General features: G+C 47.4%; 1 protein-coding gene across 4 annotated transcripts in view; it reads right to left on the bottom strand.

Annotated features, from left to right (window-relative positions):
• ARHGAP17 (Rho GTPase activating protein 17) overlaps positions 1-14,840 on the bottom strand; it is a gene marked incomplete at both ends in the record, with an annotated part of 98,705 nt that extends 83,865 nt beyond the window's left edge. For all 4 annotated transcript variants that reach the window (XM_080704459.1, XM_080704458.1, XM_080704460.1 and 1 more), the window contains one exon: positions 14,788-14,840. In XM_080704459.1, the coding sequence (XP_080560585.1) occupies positions 14,788-14,840 (53 nt within the window). The remainder of the gene's footprint in view (positions 1-14,787) is intronic.
• Between the last annotated feature and the right edge of the window lie 7,331 nt (positions 14,841-22,171).

Raw genomic sequence — 22,171 nt, 5'->3', positions numbered from 1 at the left:
TAGTGTAGCATTGATGCTCATGTATGTCCCCACCCTGGGCCATAAAGCTATGAGACAGGACACAGCAAAACAGCAGGCCAAAAGTAGAAATATATATGTTATATTAGATATATAACATATTTTTTTTCGCGGTACTGGCGATTGAACCCAGGGGCATTCAACCTCTGAGCTATGCCTTCAGCCCTATATTTTATTCTTTATTTTGAAGCAGGGCCTCACTAAGTAGCTGAGGCTGGCCTTGAACCTGCGAACTTCCTGTCTCCGCCTCCCAGTGCTGGGATTACAGGTGTGCACCACCATGCCCAGCTAGGATTATATATTTTAAAAAAGAGGCTGGGCCGGGCGTGGTAGCCCACGTTTGTAATCCCGGTGCTTGGGAGGCGGAGACAGGAGGATTGCGCAGGTTCGAAGCCAGACACGCTGGCTTAAGAGACCCTGTTTCCAAATATAAAAAAGTATAAAATAGGTCTGGGAGTGTAGCCTGGAGGTAGAAGGGCTTCCAGGTACCCCAGTACCACAAAAGAGAGAGAGAGAGAGAGAGAGAGAGAGAGAGAGAGAGAGGGAGAGGGAGAGGGAGAGGGAGAGGGAGAGGGAGAGGGAGAGGGAGAGGGAGAGGGAGAGGGAGAGGAGGCCGGACACAGTGGTGCACACCTGTAATCCCAGTACTTGGGAGGCTGAGACAGGAAGATCGCAGGTTCGAGGAAAGCCTCAGCAAGTAGTAAGACTCTCAGCAACCTAGCCAGACCCTGTTTTTAAATAAAAATAAATAAATAAATAAATAAAAAGGGTTCGGGGTGTATACCAAAAGGGAGGGGCACTAGAGAACAATGAAAAGTGAAGAATTATTGTATTACCTATTTCAGGAAATGATATCCAGCCCTAGCCTAAACCTCAGCTCTTCCTTTTCTCTAGTCTTGAGCCTGAACATTCGAGTGCTAAGTGTTCTTTCAATCAGTCCCCAGGGCCATCACGTCAGCTGTCACCGCATCTTAGACTAGTGCGAGGGCTTCCTTTCTTACTAGTTTTCTTTCCTCCATCTCCCCATCTTAACTGCACAGGCTGCAACGTGTCTCTTCCTAAAGCACCATCTTCCCTTTCTCAACCGTCTGGATATCAGGGCTCCCCAAATCCCACAGCAACAGTCTGCACACCATGATCCCTCTCCAACACTGGAACAGGCTTCTGCAGCTGAGGACAAAAGCCAGCCAATATTGCTGGTCTCACCGGGCGCAGTCCTGCACGCCTGTAATCCCAGCTCATTGTGAGGCTGGGGCAGGAGGATCACATGTTTGAGACTCTGTCTCAAAAACCCAATAAGGCTGAGGATGTAGTGAAATGGTAGAGTGCTGGTTCAAGCACTCTAGACAAAAAATAAACAGATAAAACTACCCATTTCCAGAAGGCTGTGTTCCTGGTCATGGGAGGTCATTTTTTTTCCCCCTGCCATTTTGGGATTGTTTGGGAAATATTATTAACTCCGGCACATGAAAAATACAAAAGCAGTAAGAGTATTAAAATGATTTCAAGCTAGGCATAGTGGCACATGCCTGTAATCCCAGTGCTTGGGAGGCTGAGACAGAAGGATCGCAGGTTCCAGGACAGCCTCAGCAACATAGCAAGACTCTGCAACCTAGCATGACCCAGTTTCAAAAAAAAAAAAAAAAAAAAAAAAAGGCTGGGGGTAAGGGGGTATAGCCCAGACATAGAATGCCTCTGGGTTCAATCACCAGTACCAAAAAATAAAATAAAGTAAAATAAAATGATTTTAAGCAAAGATAAATAATATAATGAAATTTTTTTTAAAAGTTGCATTGTAAGAAATGCAATTTTTAGTATACAACAAAAGTATCTGTTTGGGGGAAAATAAGGTCAGTTTAGTTACTACAAAATATCAGTAAATCAGGTACAGAAAATCAGAGTGCTGATTCAAAAGCATTTGAAAGCTCTGAAAAATCAATTTACACCTTCCATGGGGTGGAAATGCATCCCGAGAATTTAATGTGAATTGAAATACCATCGTCACTCTGGACTTAAAAACAAATAGATGGGCCTGGAAGCACACACTTGTAATCTCAGTCCTTGGGAGGATGAGGCAGGACTGACCAACCTCAGCAACTTAGGAAGACTGTTTCAAAATAAAAAGTAAAATAGGGATTGTAGCTCAGACATAGCATGCCCCGAGTTCAATGCTCAGTGCCAAAAAAAAAAAAGAAAGAAAAAAAAAAAGAAAAAAGCCAAAGAGAGTTGTTCTTCTGCTAAGAATCAGATATGGTCATCTTTTCTACTTTAGAGAAAAAAAAAACATTAAAAAACAAAACACTTAGAGTGTTAGGTTTCCTTAAGAGTATTTCTGCTCTGTTGAAATTCTCTGTCACCTGCTAGCTCTGCCTGCCTTTATCACAATTGTTCAAGGGCTACAAGTCCAGAGAAGCCCCATCTGAACCCCAGCACACGGCAGAGCCCCCGGGCCGTGCCCACGTGCCCTTGACCCTGGCACCCCCATATCTAGTGATGTAGAAACACTTGGGTAGAGTTCCCCAAGGTCGAGCTGGGCTTGGTTTCAAGCGGCTGCTCCGGCACATCCATTGCAAGTATCCAATGACCACGGGAAACAGAACCCGGTTGATTTATAAATGTTCCCACTGACGGGTGACAGGTAGCTGATCGGATCTCCATGCATTTCTACACACTTATTTATATAACCATTTGCAGTCGTCTGAGCACCTGTTTACTAATCAACAACTCAGGATTTAAACTCGTTAGGAAGCCCGCCTTTCACTGAGCCACTTGGAAGAACACTGAGGAACTACAGAAGAAATGCTAATGAAACATTAAAGGAGAGATCGAATTGACTGCTAGACCAAAAGGCACCTCTGATAGGGAAGAAAGAAAAACTGAGAAAGGAGAGAAATATCTAAGAAAAAAGAAAAGAGAAGCAGTCGATGCCAAAAAAAAAAAAAAAAAAAATCAATATGCTGCAAGTAACAAAATATCCTGACCAAGGAAATCAGGTCTGATAACCATGAAAGCTGAAATAGACCGAATAGTGTTCTCATGCCAATCAGGCCCCTGCTTCCATTTGCTACTCTTAGGCTCTCTACCTACTCAAAAGACAGTTTCTTAAGCTGGGCATGGTGGCACATGCCTGTAATCCCAGTGCTTGGGAGGCTGAGACGGGAGGATCACAGGTTCAAAGCCAGCCTCAGCAACTTAGTGTGGCCCTCAGCCACTTAGCAACACCCTGTTTTTCAAAAATAAAAGATAAGCCGGGCGTGGTGGCGCACGCTTGTAATCCCCGCGCTTGGGAGGTGGAGACAGGAGGATCGCGCAGGTTCGAAGCCAGCCGCGCTGGCGTAAGAGACCCTGTTTCAAAAAATATATATAAAATAGGTCTGGGAGTGTAGCCCAGAGGTAGAAGGGCTTCCAGGAACTCCAGTACCACCAAAATAAATAAATAAATAAATAAATAAATAAATAAATAATAAAATGGCGCTGAGGGTGTTGCTTAGAGGTGGAATGTCCCTGGGTTCAATCCCTAGTACCCCCCCAAAAAAAAAGAATGTGTTTTTTTCAAGTTTCCGCCACTATACTCTTTAAATAATGCCTCTGAGAAAAAGATCTCAACTTGTTTATATTAAAATATATTTATTCAAGGCGGGCATGGTGGCGCATGCTTGTAATCCCAGCATTTGGGAGGCTGAGACAGGAGGATCGTGGTTCGAGGATAGCCTCAGCTACTTAGTGAGGCCCTTTACAACTTAGTGAGATCCTGTTTCAAAAAATAAAAGAATAAAAAATAGGACAGGGGGGTGTAGCTCGAATGTAGAATGCCCCTGGATTCCATTCCCAGTACCACCAAAAAATACATTAATTCATCCAGAAATGGCATATTTCACTAACAACATCTAAGACCTACTAGCCGAGGTGCACTGATTACATTCAAGTCATGTCTTTCCCTGTCTGCCTCCCACTCAAGTTCTCAGGAATTGGTTATAGTTTCAACAGCCACTAGTACAGAGCAGGTTTTCAGCATCCATTTGTTGAAATGAACTGATAAATGAACAACCAGACAATCAAATAAACAAATAACACGTTCAGAAAGCTCAGATAAGGAACTGTAAATATACAGACACAGCCACCTTGATCTTAGCCGGTGAAATTTAAACAGTAGCTCGTGGCAATTTTTATTTTCTTGGTGGTACTGAGAATTGAACCCAAGAGTTTCCTACCTCTGAGCTACACCCCCAGCCCTATTTTATTTTTTATTTTAGAACAGGGTCTCACCAAGTTGCAGAAGGCCTCACTAAATCGCTGAGACTGGCCTCGAACCTGTGATCTTCCTGTCTCAGCCTCCCAAGTATTGAGATTACAAGTGCATGCGCCTGGCTAGCAGTGACATTTTTAAAGACAACAGCTAATGTTACTAAGGTAAGAGGGAGACAGGACATCCCCTCTGTCGTGCATAATGATGTACAGACATCATAGTACAACCCTGCTTTCTGCATTGTCAATGGAATGACAGTGTCATCAACTTAGGAGGCAATTGGGAAATGCTATGGCTATATAAATAGGAATTGTCTGTACATGTAGTGATTGCAAACTACCGAGAATTCATCAGAAAAAACATGATTTAGAAGGGAACAGCTATGACCAATAAAATGGTGTGTGGCCCTTTTTAGTAGAAGGGAAGGCAAAGCTAGAAGTCCAACAGAAAAGGATAAAATCCAGTTTAAGCTTGCAAAGCCGGCGGGGAGACAGTTTCTAGTCCAGGTGAGAAGGAGGAGAGGCTGACTAAGGAGCAGAAAGGATGGCCGTCAAGGAGCAGACGCTGCCGGGCGTGGTGGTGCGCGCTTGCAATCCCGGTACTTGGGAGGCTGAGACAGGAGGATCGCATGTTCACAGCCAGCCTCGGCTACTTTGTGAGGCCCTCCACAACTGAGTGAGACCCTGTTTCAAAGTAGAGAATAAAAAATAGGGTTCAGGGTGTAGTTCAGAGGCAGGATGCCCCTGGGTTCCATCCCCAGTACTGCAAAAAAATAAAAAGAAAAGAAGTAGAGGCCAAGTCCAGGGTAAGGAAGAGGCAGAACAGGACGGTTGTGGGGACAGCCTGGTTACAAAGAACGAGGAGGAGAAATGGATCTGACAGGTGGCAGGGGTGCGGTGGCTTTCGATGCCCTCAGTGAGGGTCAGCAAACTTCTTACAAAGGGCTAGACGCTAAGCAGGGCGGGCTCCGCCGCCATCCAGGTCACTGGGTGACACTACTCCACGGTTCCAATCGACCTCTTTTACAAAACAGAAGGTGGACTGGGCTTGGCCTACAGGCAAAAGTCTGGGGACCCACGGGCTAGAGAAGTAAGGGCAATGTGAGGATGAAGAGCATGAGTTCAATTTCAGCAGGACATTTAGCAGAGACTTCGATTCAGAGATGGCAGTATCAGGCTAGGGATGGAGAGATGTCGGGGCTAGAGGCATAAAGCTGGGAGCTACTAACAAGGAGGTGAGAGATATGGGCTGTGGTCACCTAGGGGAAGAGGCTGGGAAGAGAGGAGACCAAGGATGCTTTCCTGCACGGATACAGTTGGCCTTCCATGGGACATCTTCAGATTCTACCAACCACAGATTTAAAATATTTAGGAAAAAAAAAAAAAAACGCATCTATACTCAACATGTACAGACTTTTTCTGGTCATTATTCCCTAAAACATGTAACAATTTTTACATAATATTTACACTGTATTAGTTATTTTAAGTAACCATGAGATGATTTAAAACATACAGAATGGGGAGGGAATGGGGTGGGGATCGTGGTAGGGGCTAACTGGGCGAGATGTGCATGTATGTCTACAAAAGTATTTTCTTTATACCACTATGATGTATGAATACATTGCACCAATAAAAAATAAATTAAAAAAAAGACTTCAGAAATAACATAAAAAATAAATAAATAAATAAATAAAACATACAGAAAGATGGGCCATAGGTCATGTGCAAATACTATGTGATTTTATATACAGAATCTGAGCATCTGAGGATTTTAGTATCCTGGGGCTCCTGGACCAGCTTCCCAAGGATACCCAGGGAATGTTCAAGGGCAGTTCAGCAATATTACTTAGGATCATTGTGGCCCTGGAAAGGTAGGGATATTGTCATCTATTTCCCCTTATCTTATTTTACCTCAGAGCCACACCCCCAGACCGCCCTCTCCCCTTTTTTGTGGTACTGGAGATTGAACCCAGGGGCATTCTACCTCTGAACTAAACTCCCAGACCTATTTTTTTTTTAATGGGTTTTCATAAGTTGCGGACAACCTTGCTAAGTTGCTGAGGCCGCCAACTCGAGATCCTCCCATCATAGCCTCCCAAGTACTGGGATTACAAATGATGGAACCCAAGAGCATCTGACCTCCAAGCTACACCCCCTGCCCTATTTTTTATTCTTTATTTTTGAAACAGGGTCTCACAAATTACGGAGTGCCTCACTAAGTAGCTGAGGCTGTTCATGAACCGTGATCCTCTGGTCTCAGCCTCCCAAATGCTGGGATTACAGGTGTGCGCCACCACGCCCGGCTCCCCCAGATCTTTTTAATTTTTGTTTTGAGACAGGACCTTAACTGGTTGCTGAGAGTCTCACTATATTGCTAAAGCTGGCTGCAAACCTGCGATTCTCCTTTCTTAGCCTCCCTGGGATTATAGGTGCGCACCAGATCACCCAGCATGGGCTTCGGGCTTCCGTTTCCTTTTCCAAGGTAAACAACTTTAAATTATTCAATTTGTAGATGAAAAAGAAAATTTCCTAAAAGCAAGAAAGAAAACCAAGCAGTTCTAAAATAAAGTACCCATCAACTCTTGCATGGTGGCACACCCTGTAATCCCAGTGCTTGGGAAGCTAAGACAGGAGGATCACAGGTTCGCAGCCAGCCGCAGCAATTTAGTGAGGCCTTGTGCAACTTGGCAAGACCCTGTTTCAAAATTTAAAAAATTAAAATAACAAAAAATAGGGCTGGGAATATAGTTCAGAGGTAGGTGCAGCCCCTGGGTTCAACCCTCCACACCACATACACACACACAGAAAGTAATGACACATAAACATACCATCCCTATCTCAAGGAGCAATTCATTACCACCAGCACCGACAATTTTCATACCACAGGCATTTGTCTCCAAGCTGGAGGTCAAAGCAGGCAGCCCAGGACCAGGATAAAACTTGCAGATATGTTTTCTTTGGCCTACGCAGAAGATTTGTTTTTTCCTTTTTAGTTGCCAACATTTAAATGACAAGAAACTTCTCGTGGATATCAGCAATCTGGCGCAGCATTAAAAATGGGAAGATTCCCACCCGCATTCACCAGGGCCACAAGGGGTGATAGCCGAACTCTCCCCTTAAGATGCAGCCGCAGTCCCGGCTTCAGCACGGTCCCCACCGGCCCCTGGTGCTCCCAGCTTTTGGGAGGCTGAGACAGAAGAATTGTGGTTTGTGGACAGCCTCAGCTACTTAGTGAGGCCCTGTTTCAGAATAAAAAATTGGAGCCAGGCGTGGTGGCACACACTTGTAATCCCCGCACTTGGGAGGCAGAGACAGGAGGATCGCGCAGGTTCGAAGCCAGCCGAGCGCACTGGCTTAGGAGACCCTGTTTCCAAAATAAAAATGTAAAAATAGGTCTGAGAGTGTAGCCCGGAGGTAGAAGGGCTTCTAGGAACCCCAGTACCACCAAGAAAAAATAATAATAAATAAAAAATTGGGCTGGGGGTATAGACTGAAAATATAATGACGATGGGTTCAATCCCCAGCACCACAAAAATAAATAAATAAAATAAAGAATAAAAAATAGGGCTGGAAGCCAGGCGTAGTGGTGCACGCTTATAATCCCAGCATTCGGGAGGCTGAGATGGGAAGATAGGAAAAGAAAAAGGGAAATACCCATCAAGCAGGCACACATTTGAATGGATTTGTACTGGATTCATTACCATGACATCTACCTACATGGGAGAAACAAAATAGAATAACGTGGCGCACATATGGATTCTAGGGCCCTCTGCTACCACGCAAACCCGGCCTGGCAGCCTCTGCCAGGAGGGGAACTCCTCAGGAGATGGTACGCTGCCATCACAGCCAAGTCCACACATCCTTTCCCGGCTCCCTCTTTTCCCCAGTGAGGATGGATCTTCATGCACCTGTAAACAACCTGTTTGATATTCTCGACTTTCACAACATATAAACCACCTAGCAAGGCCTCGGAAAAGGAGCCTGGGAAGAAGCTGCAGAGATACGAGGCTTCCTTGGACGCTGCCCGCCCGGGGCAGCAGCTGGATGGAATCTACTTGGCTTGGGGCAAGGCACTGTCAACGCTGCTTTCTCCCAAGCACTGCTCAGAGTTTGCCCAGAGAGAGAAGCGCGGAAATCAGCACCAGGGACACCTCGGCGTTGCAGGTGAGGGAGGCAGAGCTGCTGCGGCCACCTAAGCACACGGTCTGCCACAGCCAAATGTAGGCACTGTCTCAAGGGAGAACAGATGTATTCATGGTGGCACCAGGGGCTGCTCTGAGATGGGCAGATGGACTCAGTGCGAAATGTGGGGGTGCTGCTGGGAGAGAAGCCGTGTGTGTGGCTGAGCTCAGTGGTGGACTCCTGTAATCCCAGTACTTGGGAGGCTGAGATAGGAGGAGCACAGGTTGGAGGCCAGCCTCAGCAACTTTGTGACATCCTTGGCAACTTATTAAGACCCTGTTTCGAGATAAAATATATAAAAGTGGATTGGGATGTAACTCAGAGATCAAAGTCCCTGGGTTCAATCCTCAATACCAAAATAAATAAATAAATAAATAAAAATAAAAAAGGAAGAAAGGAAGGAACCTAGGCTTGGAGCCACAGCCCTGTCACTGACTAGCTCCATGAACTCTTTGGTCCCCAATTTCCTAACCATTAAATCAGGAATTCTAACATTTCCCCTGAGGGAGGCCTTGAGAATGCAGTGAGATACCCTATGAAAACACCTTGCCCAGTCGCTTAAGAAGCAGAGAAGACGTTATATAAGTCTGTCAATATTACACTTTCCTAGTGAAAAAGTAACCCTGTTTCTGGAGTCAGAAAGTATGTGTGAAGCCAAGCGTGCTGGCACACGCTGGTAATCCCCGCGCTTGGGAGGCTGAGACAGGAGGATCGCACAGGTTCGAAGCCAGCCTCAGCTACTTGGTGAGACTCTCCATAACTTAGTGAGACCCTGTTTCCAAATAAAATATAAAATTGGTCTGGGAGTATAGCCCAGAGGTAGAAAAGCCCCTGGGTTCCACCCGCAGTACCACACACACACACACACACACACACACACACACACACTAAATAAATAAATAAATATGTAGGACCCAAGTCCTGTTTCTGTACTTTGTGGCTGTATAAACTTGGGAAGTCATTCTTTATAAAAACAGAAATAATATTCGCCTGTAGATGAGAAGCAGACCAGGTGGGCTATCTAGCACTGAATTTTGTAAACTAAACCACCAAAAAAGTGTTGATATTTCACCAGGTATGGTGGCACATGCCTATAATCCTAGTAGTTGAGAGACTGAAAAAGTGAGTTCTCAGGTTTAAGGCCAGCCTCAACAACTTAGCATGACCCTGTTTCCAAAAAAAAAAAAAAGAAAAAAGAAACCGGGCTGGGGGTGTAGTTCAGCAGTAGAATACCCCTGGGTTCAATCTCTAGTATCCCGGGTGTGGGAGAAATATTAATTACTATCAAACTTCTTAAAGATTTCAGTCAAGGGAAGGATGAGCTCTTTCAACAAATCCAAGGAACTAAGAACGCAGTGATAACAGGGTAAGGATGTGCAAAAACTAATAATAATTAAAAAAAAAAAAAACAGGGACTGTTAACGTTCAGCTCCTTCTAGCTAAGCAGCTGCCAACTGGTGACCCACGGGCCACATCTGGCCTCAAAGTATTCTGAGTAGCCCCGTGTAGTGTCATGGTGATTGACTAACTTGAATTAAATATCATCTAATATCCACTGAAATCTGCATCTCAAGATTTGTTTGAAAACCTCAAGGGTTGGGCCACACCGGGCCCACACTTCCACTCAGAGCCCACTGCAGGACCAGGCCCTCCTGGTCCCCTGCAGGCCTCACCCGGGCTAAGTCGCTCCTCTATTTTACTAGCCTGGCCCTCCAGGCATTTGGGTCTGTAACTTAGACTTACCTAACACAACTACCTGGAAAAGCACTCGGACCTCCAAGGAGAAGCTTTGATCCTGGCAAAATGGACAGCCAATGAGAGGAGCAAAATGAAGCGCTCCCTCCCAGAGCCCAAGGACCACGCCCTCATAGTTGCTTCCTTGTGATTTCTCTTCTAGACTCCTGCATCTCATAACTTCAAGCTCCGCATCCTAGCATACACCTCCCCAAAGAACCATCAGTGTCCACTGGGTTATCTGCATCTAAGGGTTTCCAAGAATCAGAGCACGCTGGGCATGATGAACCACGCCTGTGAGTCCAGTGCCTGGGAGGCTGAGACAGAAGGATGTCCGGTTCAAGGACAGCCTCAGCAACATAGCAAGACTGAGCAACCGAGTGAGACCCTGTTTCAAAACAAAATGGGCTAGGGGTGTAGCTTGGCGTTAGGATGCCCCAGGCCAATCCGCAATACCAAAATAATAATAATAAAAAAGGAATCAAAATGTCTCTTTTCCTTTATAGTACAGCATGACTATAAGAGGCTCAAGGGGACGTTTCTTGCTTGCCTAACTGGCACCCTTCTTCCTCCTGCAGATAACAGCACCCCAGTTTACCCTGGGGAACCAGCACTCCTTCAGTCTGAGTCCACACAGCCAGGGTGGGGCTGACTCCATTTCATCTTCAGGGAAAGGCATGTGACCCAGAAGCACACAGAGCCAACCCCTGGGACTCTGGCCACAGTCACAAAGTATTCTTCCCCTCTGGGACTTGTACGGAAGAAAATGGAAGTGGGGTGGGGGGTCCCTGTGAACAGAGACTGTCTAATGAGCACAAACCTTGGGTTCAGCCAAATAAAAACCCACTCTATTCCTGGACTCTTCTGCTACCACGCATGTCAATGAATTCCTCTCTTTGCTCCGCCACCTGGAATTGGGTTTTCTTACAACCAAAAGCGGATTGATCATTACAAGAAAAAACTGAAAGAACTTGGGAGGCTGGGACAAGAGGATCGCAGATTTGAGGACAGCTTCAGTAATTTAGCAAGTCTCTTCCACAACCTAGTGAGATCCTGTTTCAAAAACAAAAAATTAAGCCGGGCATGGTGGCGCACGCTTGTATTCCCTGCGCTTGGGAGGTGGAGACAGGAGGCTCGTGCAGGTTCAAAGCCAGCCTCGCTGGGTTAAGAGATCCTGTTTCCAAATAAAAAATATATATATATAAAAAATAGGTCTGGGAGTGTAGCCCGGAGGTAGAAGGGCTTCCAGGAACCCCAGTACCACCAAAAAAAAAAAAAATTAAAAAGTCTGGGAGTGTAGTTCAGCGGTAGAACTCTCTCATGTTCAATCCTCCGTATTAGAAAACAAAAAAGTACTTGACAGAAAAAAAACGAAGGCTCTACGCACATTTTATTTTCTGAGAAGCTTTAGCTCCCTCCTCCCTCCGTCCAGTAGCACTGGCCTCCTCTATAAACACTTATCTCATGCATATAATTACTCTTGGTTTGCCTATCTCCTCCACACATCTCTTGAGCAGCTTCAGGGCAGAAACCTTTCATTCTTAAATCCCTTGCACCTGGGGGCGCAGTCTCGTGAAGGTATGGCTCCCCAAAAGGCAGGTGGACAAAAAGAATCTTCCTGCTTCTCTCCTTGGGGACACCCGCGTCTTGAGATCACCTCAGAGTCCTTGCCTGTTTTCTCAAAGAGACTCACCCGCCCTCTGCCAGTGAACTGCATCAGGAGGACTCATTCCTTCCAGGCATTACTAATTCTCCACTTGTTAGTGTCACAGAACCCCACCATGGGGATACTCCCAAGGACGGCATCCTGCAGGAGCAAACCCATTACAGGGCACCACCTACAACCCTATAAACTGATACGCCAATGCGCAGTGGGCATGCCAGTCATGGATATGACTTTTTTCTCCATCCAAACCACAGAGGGGAAGAAATCTTTTTGGGGTTTCATCAATTCACCCCAATTCACCCAGATTTCTGCTTCTGGTACCCACCAACCAGATGCTTCCATGCAGTAAAAATTCTAGGCTCTCTCCTGCCTCCATTTTCCCTCTGGTCCTTTCTGATTATTTAAGAAGGAAAAAAATTATAAATATCTAGGAAATCAACAACAAAGAGGCAATAGGTCCCCCGGCAAAAACAGATGTTCTGACTTTGGGTGCATAACTGCCACACCCTTAATAGCTCAGCTCCCACTGGCATCTAAGCAATAAAGATTTTCAAACAGAGTCAAAGGTCAGGCTCAGAATTACAGTCCCAGTGTGAATCACCATCGACTTTACACAGTCCACATTTTCCCATCCTCGGGCCGGCAGCACCGAGCAATCTCGTAAGAACCAGAATCCTGGAACTAAGCACCACGATTAATCATCTGCCATAGCCAAGCCTGGCAGTCAAGGGAGACATGCATGGCGAGAACTCTCGTGGTATTTGGTCTAACAGAGAACTCAGGCGAGTAAAGACACAATTCAATGACAGAGGTGCAGTGGTCAGCTGGGCATGTTAGCGTACACACGTACACCTACAATCCCAGTACTTGGGAGGCTAAGACAGGAGGATCACAGGTTCAAAGGTTCAAGGACGGCCTTACCAAGCAGTAAGAGTCTCAGCAACCTAGCCCAAGACCCTGTTTCAAATAACATAGTGCTGGGGGTGTAGCTTAAGAGGTAGAATGCCTTTAGTTTCAATCCCCAGAACCACAAGAGAGAGGGAGAGAAAAGCAGGATTCTGCCAGGCGTGGTGGCACACTATTGTTAATCCCTGCGCTTGGGAGGCTGAGACAGGAGGATCGCACAGGTTCGAAGCCAGCCTCAGCTACTTAGTGAGGCTCTCAGCAACTTAGTGAGACCCTGTTTCCAAAGTATAAAATAGGTCTGGGAGTATAACCCAGAGGTAGAAAAACCCCTGGGTTCTACCCTCAGTACCACCAAAAAAAAAAAAAAAAAAAAAAAGGAAGGAAGGAAAGCAGGATTCTGGGAACACCCAGAAGGCCATGCATTCTATGTTAGAACCTTGAGGGACCTTCCAGAGGCACAGGGGCACCTGAAGAAGAAGTGGGAGGTATCTTTGGGGAAGGTGTGGTGGAAGAGGCTTATAAGAGTTCCAGGGAACAGCTAATAGGTAAGAAAACAGTTTGCTTTGGAAACTGAAAGCAGACCACATGGCTGGAACGTAGAAGTGGGAAGGGAGGCTAAGAGAAGCAGGAGCCCACAAGACCCTGCAAATGAACTGCAGGGTTCAGACGCTAAATGGCTTCTGAGATAGAAAACGCCCCAAACTTTGTATATAAAAAGCCCCTAGCCTGACACAATGCAAAAACAGACCCAAGTAACCAACTAACAAATATATCTTGGCACTCACTAAAAACTGGTTCCATCATATATGTTGCTGAGAACCCTAAGAGGGGTACAGAAATCACAAGGAATGATAAATTCTTATGTTTCTTGCTTGAAACATTAGCCCCCTCCCGTGACTGTTGGGCTCCCTTCCTATCTATCCTCGGATCTTTACTTCTTCAATTTCCCTACAAATGACAGAAAAAAGTAGACAAGCCTGGGCTTTCCAGGAAGGGATTCATTCTGGAAATAGGACAACCGCACACCAAGATGATATGGTAAGGAATTTTAAAAATCAAACAAACAAAAGAAAAAAAAATCTAAGCAAAAAGTTGAGGGAAACGAAACGCTGTAAAAAGCAACTTTAGAACACTAAAGAGGAAGTAAAAGTATTTTCACACATAAAAAAGTGTCTCACGTGCTTCGACCAAACCAAACTCCCCTTAACTGTTATTAAAAAAAGAAAAAAAAAGTAAGAACTGTTGAAAAATCCCCATCTCTTCGCAGAATAAATAGTTGGTCCAGTACAGCTTGCTGCCCCGTAAGACCTTGAAATATTTGCTCCAGATAAGACGGCACATGACGATTACCTACAGACACTCTCAAAAGCACCCATCATTCCTGGCCAAAGGCCTGACCGTTCACACTCGCTATCCCTTCATTTAAAAACCCACGCTTCTCGCCAGGCAATAAAGCAGGAACCGGGGAAACACCAGAAACATCCCAAGTATGTGTTTCCACCTCCCAGGTGAGAAAGTCTCGTGGTTTTAACTGGAGCGAAGCGCCCCCACACCCTGTTCTCCCAATCCCAAGTTTCCAAATGTCAAGAACCTGGCGCAGCCGGTCCCCTGGGCCCCGCGTTTGGAGACAGGACCACTCTCCAGCCCCTCACGCGGGCACTCCGACCTTCGCCAAGCAAGTCCCGGGCTCCCGGGACCCTTCGGCCGGCCGCTAGCACCGTGCAATCGCGGGGGAAGGGATCGCTCGCGCGGGGCGCCCCAGGAGGGCTGGCTCGCCGCCCCCCAAGCCCGCCAGCGCCGCGTCCGCCCGGGCGGCCGGATCCCGAGGGCGATGCTCGGGCTGGACAATGGGCGGGGACCCGGCCGCGGGGAGGCCGAGGTCCGGTGCAGGCGGAGGGCCGAGCCCGCGCTCAGGCCGCGGCGTGGCGCAGCCCCGGGCCCCGCTGCACCCGGGCGGGGCCGCGGCCCGGTTCCGAGCCCGGGGCCCGCCGTCCCGCCCCCCGCCGCCCCCGCCGCCCCCGCCGGCGCGCACTCGCCTGCCCACGGTCTGGTTGGCCAGCTGCTTCATGCGGTTGAACTGCTTCTTCATGGCGGCGGCGGCGGGCGGCCCGGGGGCGAGGGCCGGGCGAGGCGGGGACGGCCGGGCAGATCCTACATCGCTTCCCGGCCCAGGCGGCGGCGGCGGCTGCTCCTCGGCCCGGCCCCGCCCTCGCCGCGTCACTTCCCCGGGGCCGGACCCAGGAGGGCCGAGCCGAGCCCTGCCGAGCGGGGCCGAGCGGGGCCAAGCCCTGCCCAGCCCCGCGAGCCCAGCCGAACCGAGCGGAGAGCGGGCCGAGCCCAGCCGAACCCAGCCACGCAGAGCCGAGAGGAGCCGAGCCCAGCCGAACTCAGCAAAGCAGAACCGAGCCCAGCCCAACTCAGCCACGCGGAGCCGAGCCCAGCCGAACCCAGCCACGCAGAGCCGAGCCCAGCCACGCGGAGCCGAGAGGAGCCGAGCCCAGCCGAACTCAGCCACGCAGAGCCGAGCCCAGCCACGCGGAGCCGAGAGGAGCCGAGCCCAGCCGAACTCAGCCACGCAGAGCCGAGCCCAGCCGAACTCAGCCACGCGGAGCGAGCCCAGCCGAACTCAGCCACGCAGAGCCGAGCCCAGCCACGCGGAGCCGAGAGGAGCCGAGCCCAGCCGAACTCAGCCACGCAGAGCCGAGCCCAGCCGAGCCCAGCCGAACTCAGCCACGCGGAGCGAGCCCAGCCGAACCCAGCCACGCCGAGCAAAGAGCAGGGCTGAGCCCAGCCGAACCCAGTCAGCCCCCCGCCGAGCCCAGCCGAACTCAGCCACGCAGAGCCAAGAGCGGGGCCGAGCCCAGCCGACTCCAACCAGCACCCCCTAGCCCTCCGAACTCAGCCGAGCCTAGCGAAGAGCGGCGCCGAGCCCAGGCACGCTCAGACGAGCTCAGGCGAGCCCTTCGGAAACCGAAGCCCAGCTGCAAAGCTGAACCGGATGGAACCACACAGATCCGGGACCAACCCTGCGTAGAGCCCCAAGGCCAAGGCCCCAGAACCTCGAGATCTTGGCCCCCAGGCTCTAGCCAAATCCTCAGAGCTAGTTTTTGTCAATACAGGAAAGTCCGCCTGTACTGACCGCCAGCTCCACACCAGACGGTTTACATCTAGATCCGGCCTTGAGTATTTTAAAGTCGCTACGCTCACAAAGAGCCCTGTTGTAGAAGTCCAGGCACCAGAATAGAGCAGGAAGGTGGGACTTGTATGGATTTTTTTCTGATGATGGAGGCATTCGGCATCTCTCTAAAGTCGCGCTGATGCGCAGGTGTAGACATCTGTCTGATGGGTGCATTATGCTGTGTGCATTTTACCACCCTTCACGAGTGACAGTGCAGCCGGCCATGGTGCCGCATGCTTGTAACTTAGCATTCGGGAGGCTGAGACAGGAAAATCGCGGTTCGCGGACAGACTCAGCTACTTAGTGAGGCACTTTTCAGCTCAGTGAGACCCTGCTTCAAAATAAAGAATAAAAAATAGGGCTGGGTGTGTAGCTCGGAGGTAGAATGCCACTCAGGTACCAAAAATAAAAAACAGAGCGACAGTGGTGTGGACATGGGCTGCAGAACAGGCCTAGGATGGTACCATTTAGCTCACTCACTCCGGGGAAGGTATTTGGAGGTTAAGGCTTCAGAGTGGGTGTCCTGGCCGCAGGTTTGCAGAGCTCCACGCAGCGATGGGGAAAGAAGTCACTTGGCAAAGGGAGAATCGCCCACCCTGACTCGGGGTTACTCTGGGCGTGAACACTGCGATGGTTCACAGGCCCAAGTATGCCTCTTGAGTTTCCAGGCAGCACCTTGCCCTGGGTGGGTCTCTGAGCCTGCACTGCCTAGAATACACCTCCTTGCCTTTTGACCCTCAGCCGTGTGGCCAGGAGTGTTGGAACTTTTCTTTAAAAAGCCAGGGCAATTCTGACACCCACAGTGATGTTCTCCTGCTTTGGTGGCCTTGACTCCACTTAGAACATTTCCCGGAGCCAGGAAGCGCCTCATCGCTAATTTGGTCAAGGATGTGCTGAGGAAGGGCACAGGAAAGAGAGTAGACTTACCTGACTGTGGGAGAAGAGAGCCAGATATCATTATGGCAAGATCGAGATTAGAAATTAGAGGCTTTTTTATTTTTGTTTTGTTTTGAGGTACTGGGGATTGAACCCAGGGACATTCTACCTCTGAGCTACACCTTCCAACCCGCCCTATTTTTTATTCTTTATTTTGAAACAAGGTCTCACAAAGTTGTGGAGGGTCTCACTAAATAGCTGAGGCAGGGCTGCAAACTGTGATCTTCCTGTCTCAGCTTCCCAAATACTGAGATTATAAGTGTGGGCCCACCACGCCTGGCCTTTTTTTTTTTTTTTTTTTTTTTTTTTTTTTTTTTTTTACTGGGAAGTTCCACCTCTGAGCTACATGCCCAGCCTCCCCCCTTTTTTGTGTTACTGGGGTGGAACCCAGGGGCTTTGTACCTCTGAACTCTACTCCCAGACCTATTTTATACTTTATTTGGAAACAGGGTCTCACTAAGTTGCTGAGAGCATCACCAAGTAGCCAAGGCTGGCATCAAACCTACACAGTTCTCCCATCTCAGCCTCCCAAGTGCTGGGATTACAAGCCTGCGCCACCTGGCCCGAACTCCTAGCCCTTTTAAATTTATTTTGAAACCGTTTTTCTAAGTTCTGAGGAGCTTTCTAAATTGCTGAGGCTAGCCTCAAACCTTTGATCCTTCTGTCTCAGCCTCCCAAGTACTGGGATTACAGGCGCTCACTGTCACACTCAGCTGACTTAAAAAATCTGTGCCATGCTTAAAATTACTATTAACTTTACCAGCCTTTCCAGAAAACCAAGATGGTGGCCAGCAATCCGAGGAGGGACATTTTAAGATGCTGGAGTCTCAGTTACCAGGCCATTATATTTAATGAGGACTGCTACGGTTCAGATATGGTGTTGCATGCCTGTAATTCCAATACTTGGGAGGCTGAGACAGGAAGGTCATAGGTTCACAGCCACCCTCAGCAACTTGGTGAGGCCCTTTGCAACGTAGTGAGACTCTGTTTCAAAATAAAAAATACAAATAAAGCTGGGGGTATAACTCAGAGGTACAATACCCCTGTGTTCAATCCCCTGAACCTACTTCCCACCAAAAAATAATTGTTTGCCATGCTTTAAACACAAAACCTCAGAGCTTCAGGCAGCAAACTGCAAGTTGACATCGATTAAAATGGAAAGAAGCAGAGATATGGCCTTAAAGCAAGGCAGATGGGGCTTCAGGATCACTTGCAGAAACTGCAGCGAGCCACACAATTGCCACATTCAGACGCTGGCCGTGTACTCCCCCTCTCCCGGATCACCATCTTTCCATTGTGGACCCAGTCGTGCCTGAGGTTCCCAACCTGATGACATGGATTTTAGTGACATCATTTGGCCACAACAAGGAAAAAAATAGATTGTCAGATGATACTTTAGGACATGAGTCTGAGGCTGGCCATTGGAGATGTGTTGATCAGATTTCCACGGTAGACAGAACAACTAGGAGGTAAAAATCTATCCATTGCAAAATATCATCAAGGAACTTGAACAGAAGTTAGGAGATTGAGGACTGTCAACTTCAGATGTCAGAATTAAGCCGGGCATGGTGGCACATGTTTGTAATCCCAGTGCTTGAGGAGGCTGAGTCAGGAGGATTCCAGGTTTGCAGCCAGCCTGAGCAACTTAGTGAGACTTCGGCAACTTAGTGAGATCCTATTTCAAACTAAGGAATAAAAATAGAGCTGAGGGAAGCTGGGCATGGTGGCGCATACCTGTAATCCCAGTACTTAGAAGGCGGAGACAGGCAGATCTCAGGATCATAGGTTCGAAGCCAGCCTCAGCAGTTTAGTGAGGCTCTCAGCAATTTAGTGAGATCCTGTTTCCAAATAAAACATTAAAAATAGGTCTAGGTATGTAACCTGAAGGTAGAATGCTCCTGAGTTTTATCCCCAGTTCCACAAAAAAAAAAAAAAAAAATAGGGCTGGAGGTATAACTCAAAGGTATAACTCAAAGGTAGAATGGTACTGGGTTCAATCCTCAGTACCAAAAATTCAGAAAATTCAAACACCAAAAAAGGTCAGAAGTCAGAGTCAGAGAAACAGAAAGAAGCAAGAAGCCGGGTGTGGTGGCGCACGGTTGTAATCCCAGCATTTGGGAGGCTGAGAAAGGAGGATGTGGTTCACGGACAGAGAAAGGAGGATGTGGTTCACGGACAGCCTCAGCTACTTCTTGGTGAGGCTCTTTGCAACTCCGTGAGACCCTGTTTCAAAATAAAGAATAAAAAATAGGGTTGGGGTGTGGGGGTGTAGCTCAGAGGTAGAATACCCCTGGGTAGAATCCCCAGTACCAAAAAAAAAAAAAAAGAAAGAAAAAAGAAAAGAAAAAGAAGAAAGAAAATAGAAACAGAAAGAAATCAGCCATATGCATTTTAGAAAGAAAGAAAGAAAGAGAGAGAGAGAGAAAGAAAACTATGAAGAAAGGAATAAACACGTTACAGCAAGGTAGCTCAGGAACCAAAGCCCTCTCACTAAAATTCAAGAGCTACAAAACAAAACAAAAAAAAATCTGTTTAAGTTTTACAAACCAAAAAAAGAAGTCTACCCAAGAAACTGAAGAAATTGAAGGCAGCGTTAAAGGCTTAAATAAGCAAAGATCTTCTGCAGCAAATAACAGACATGGTTTGGCCCGGGAACAAGAACTGATCCGTGTGGAAGACAGACAGAGAACTGAATGTGAACTCTGCAGCCTGCAGGGACGCACAGTGATGCTGCGACAGAAGAGGAGAGAGCGGAGAAGCTCAAGAAGTTCAGAGCCTGCAGAGGAATTTGGTAAGGATGCTCGAGCCCTGGGGAAAAATGAAATTTTTACAGTAGTGCAGAGACAAACAGACACGAATCTTGCGTCCACCAAAGAGAAAAACTTGAGACAGAGCAGACCTATGGCTGACTATAAAACGCTAAACACCATCCCAGAACTAGAATCTGACAGTCTTAACTGCATGCAATCAGAAGGGAATCAAATACCAGTGGGGGGCCAGGCGTGGTGGCGCACGCTTGTAATCCCAGCACTCGGGAGGCTGAAACCGGAGGATCGCGGTTCACGGACAGTCTCGGCTACTTAAGTGAGGCCCTCTGTAACTCAGTGAGACCCTGTTTCAAAATAAAGGATAAAAATAGAGCAGGGTACGTGGCTCGGAGGTCAAATGCCCCTGGGTTCCATCCCCAGACCCGCAAAAAAAAAAAAAAAAAACAAATACCAGTGGTGGTGCATGCCTGAAATCCCAGGACTTGGGAGGCTGACACAGGAGGACTGCAGGTTCATGAACAGCCTCAGAAACTTAGTGAGGGCCCCAACAACTTAGTGAGATCTTGTTTCAAAACAGAAACAAAAATAAATAAATAAACTAAAAAGAGCTGGGGGGTTTGGCTTGAAGATGGGATACCCCTGGATTCAATCCCCATTATGCACGCACACACCACACACACATCAGCAAAAAATCACTGAAGATCAAAAGTGGGGTAAGATATATCTACTCTGGTCATGAAGAAAAAAATTAGAGGCAGTGGGTGATTTCAAATATCAGTATGAGGGAGTATACCTACCCAGCTCTTTTCAGGCAAAGATGAGGAAATTAAGACTTTGCAAAACATAGCCAGACATGGTGGTGCACGCTTGTAACCCTAGTGCTTGGGAGGAAGATTGAAGGTTTGAGGCCAGCTTCAGCAACTCAGCAAGACCCTGTTTCAGAATTCAAAAAAAAAAAAAAAGAAAGAAAGAAAGAAAGAAAGAAAGAAAGAAAAGAAAAGAAAAAATAGCCAGGCGTGGTGGGGCACACTTTAATCCCAGTACTTGGGAGGCTGAGACGGGAGGATCAGAGGTTCACAACTAGTCTTTACAACCTAATGAGACCCTCTGCAACTTAGTGAGACCCTGTTTCAAAATAAAGAATAAAAAATAGGGCAGGGGGTGTAGCTCGGAGGTCAAATGCCCCTGTGTTCAATCCCAAATACTACCAAAAAAGAAAAGAAAAGAAAAGAAAACTAGGAAAGAAAAGAATAAAGTCTAGGGTGTAGCTCTTAGAACACCCCTGTAATGAACACACACACACACACACACACACACACACACACACACACACACTTTGCAAAATACAATAGAATGGATCAAAACCCAGCTATAGGAAGAAGTACAAGAGATCCATACAGACCCTGGTGTTTGTCAAATAGAGAAGGGTTAGTGTCTAGATGCAGAAAACGGAAGTAAAAAGCATGATTTATCTAAAGCCGAAAGTGAAAGATTAGTAAAAGGAAGACAAGAACAAGAATTCAGTTGTTCAAGCTGGACATTCAACTCGTAAATAAAAAGAATGTGCCTTTCACTAAACGGATTGCTGTGCTGTCCACAGATGAGCTTGGGAAAGTAAGTCAGAGCTTCCAGTGGAAAGATTAGAGACGGAGGGTCTCCACGCTAGACTAGCTTCCTCTGCTCACACACAGGACGCAGCCCATCTTCTGCAGCAGCTGCAAATGTGTGCACTGGATAGAGAACTAATGTTAGCTGTTTACAACGGGAAGGCTAGGGAAAAGAGTTATCTAAAGGGAGGGTGTCCGCCGGGCATGGCGGTGCACATCTGTAATCCTAACACTTGGGAGGCCTAGACAGATCAGAGGTTTGAAGGCAGCCTCAGCAACTCCGTAAGGTTCTCAGCTGCTTAGACCGTTTCCAACTAAAACACAAAATAAAACCTGAGATTGTAGCTCAGAGGTAGAATGCCCCTGGGTTTCATCCCCAGCACTACCACAAAAATGAAAATAAATAAAAAGAGAGTGGCATCAAGTGGTGGGCAGAATGGTTGCCCAAGAAGCCGTTCTCAGCAAGGATGGAAAGAAGCAACTGTCCAGCAGAGGGGAAGGCATGGTCAGGGGGTGCTTAGAGGAACAGTAGAGCACTGATCGTGTCTCATTCAAGAGGAAGACTGGAAATAGATACATGGAGTGGAAATGTCAGGCTTTACAGGAAACCTTTACAAACATCCAACACTCATAATGAGATTGGAGGTGTTAATAAGAATCAGTTTGAGGTGCTTTTAGAGGGACATGATCAATTAAAGCAAGTTAAGAAATTGGAAGTGTATAAATAGTAGGTAGTTATAACAGGGAACAACTGAACTGCCATGGCTCAGGTACAGTTGTTGTTTTTCTGTTTGTTTGTTTGTTTGTTTTTGTAGTACTGGGGGTGGAACCCAAGGGCTTTTCTACCTTTGGGCTATACTCCCAGACCTATTTTATACTTTATTTGGAAACAGGGTCTCACTAAGTTGCCGAGCACCTCACTAAGTAGCTG

This window comes from Muscardinus avellanarius, assembly GCF_963383645.1.
Source record: "Muscardinus avellanarius genome assembly, chromosome: 10".
NCBI lineage: Eukaryota > Metazoa > Chordata > Mammalia > Rodentia > Gliridae > Muscardinus > Muscardinus avellanarius.
This window is presented reverse-complemented; position numbering and strand designations above follow the sequence as displayed.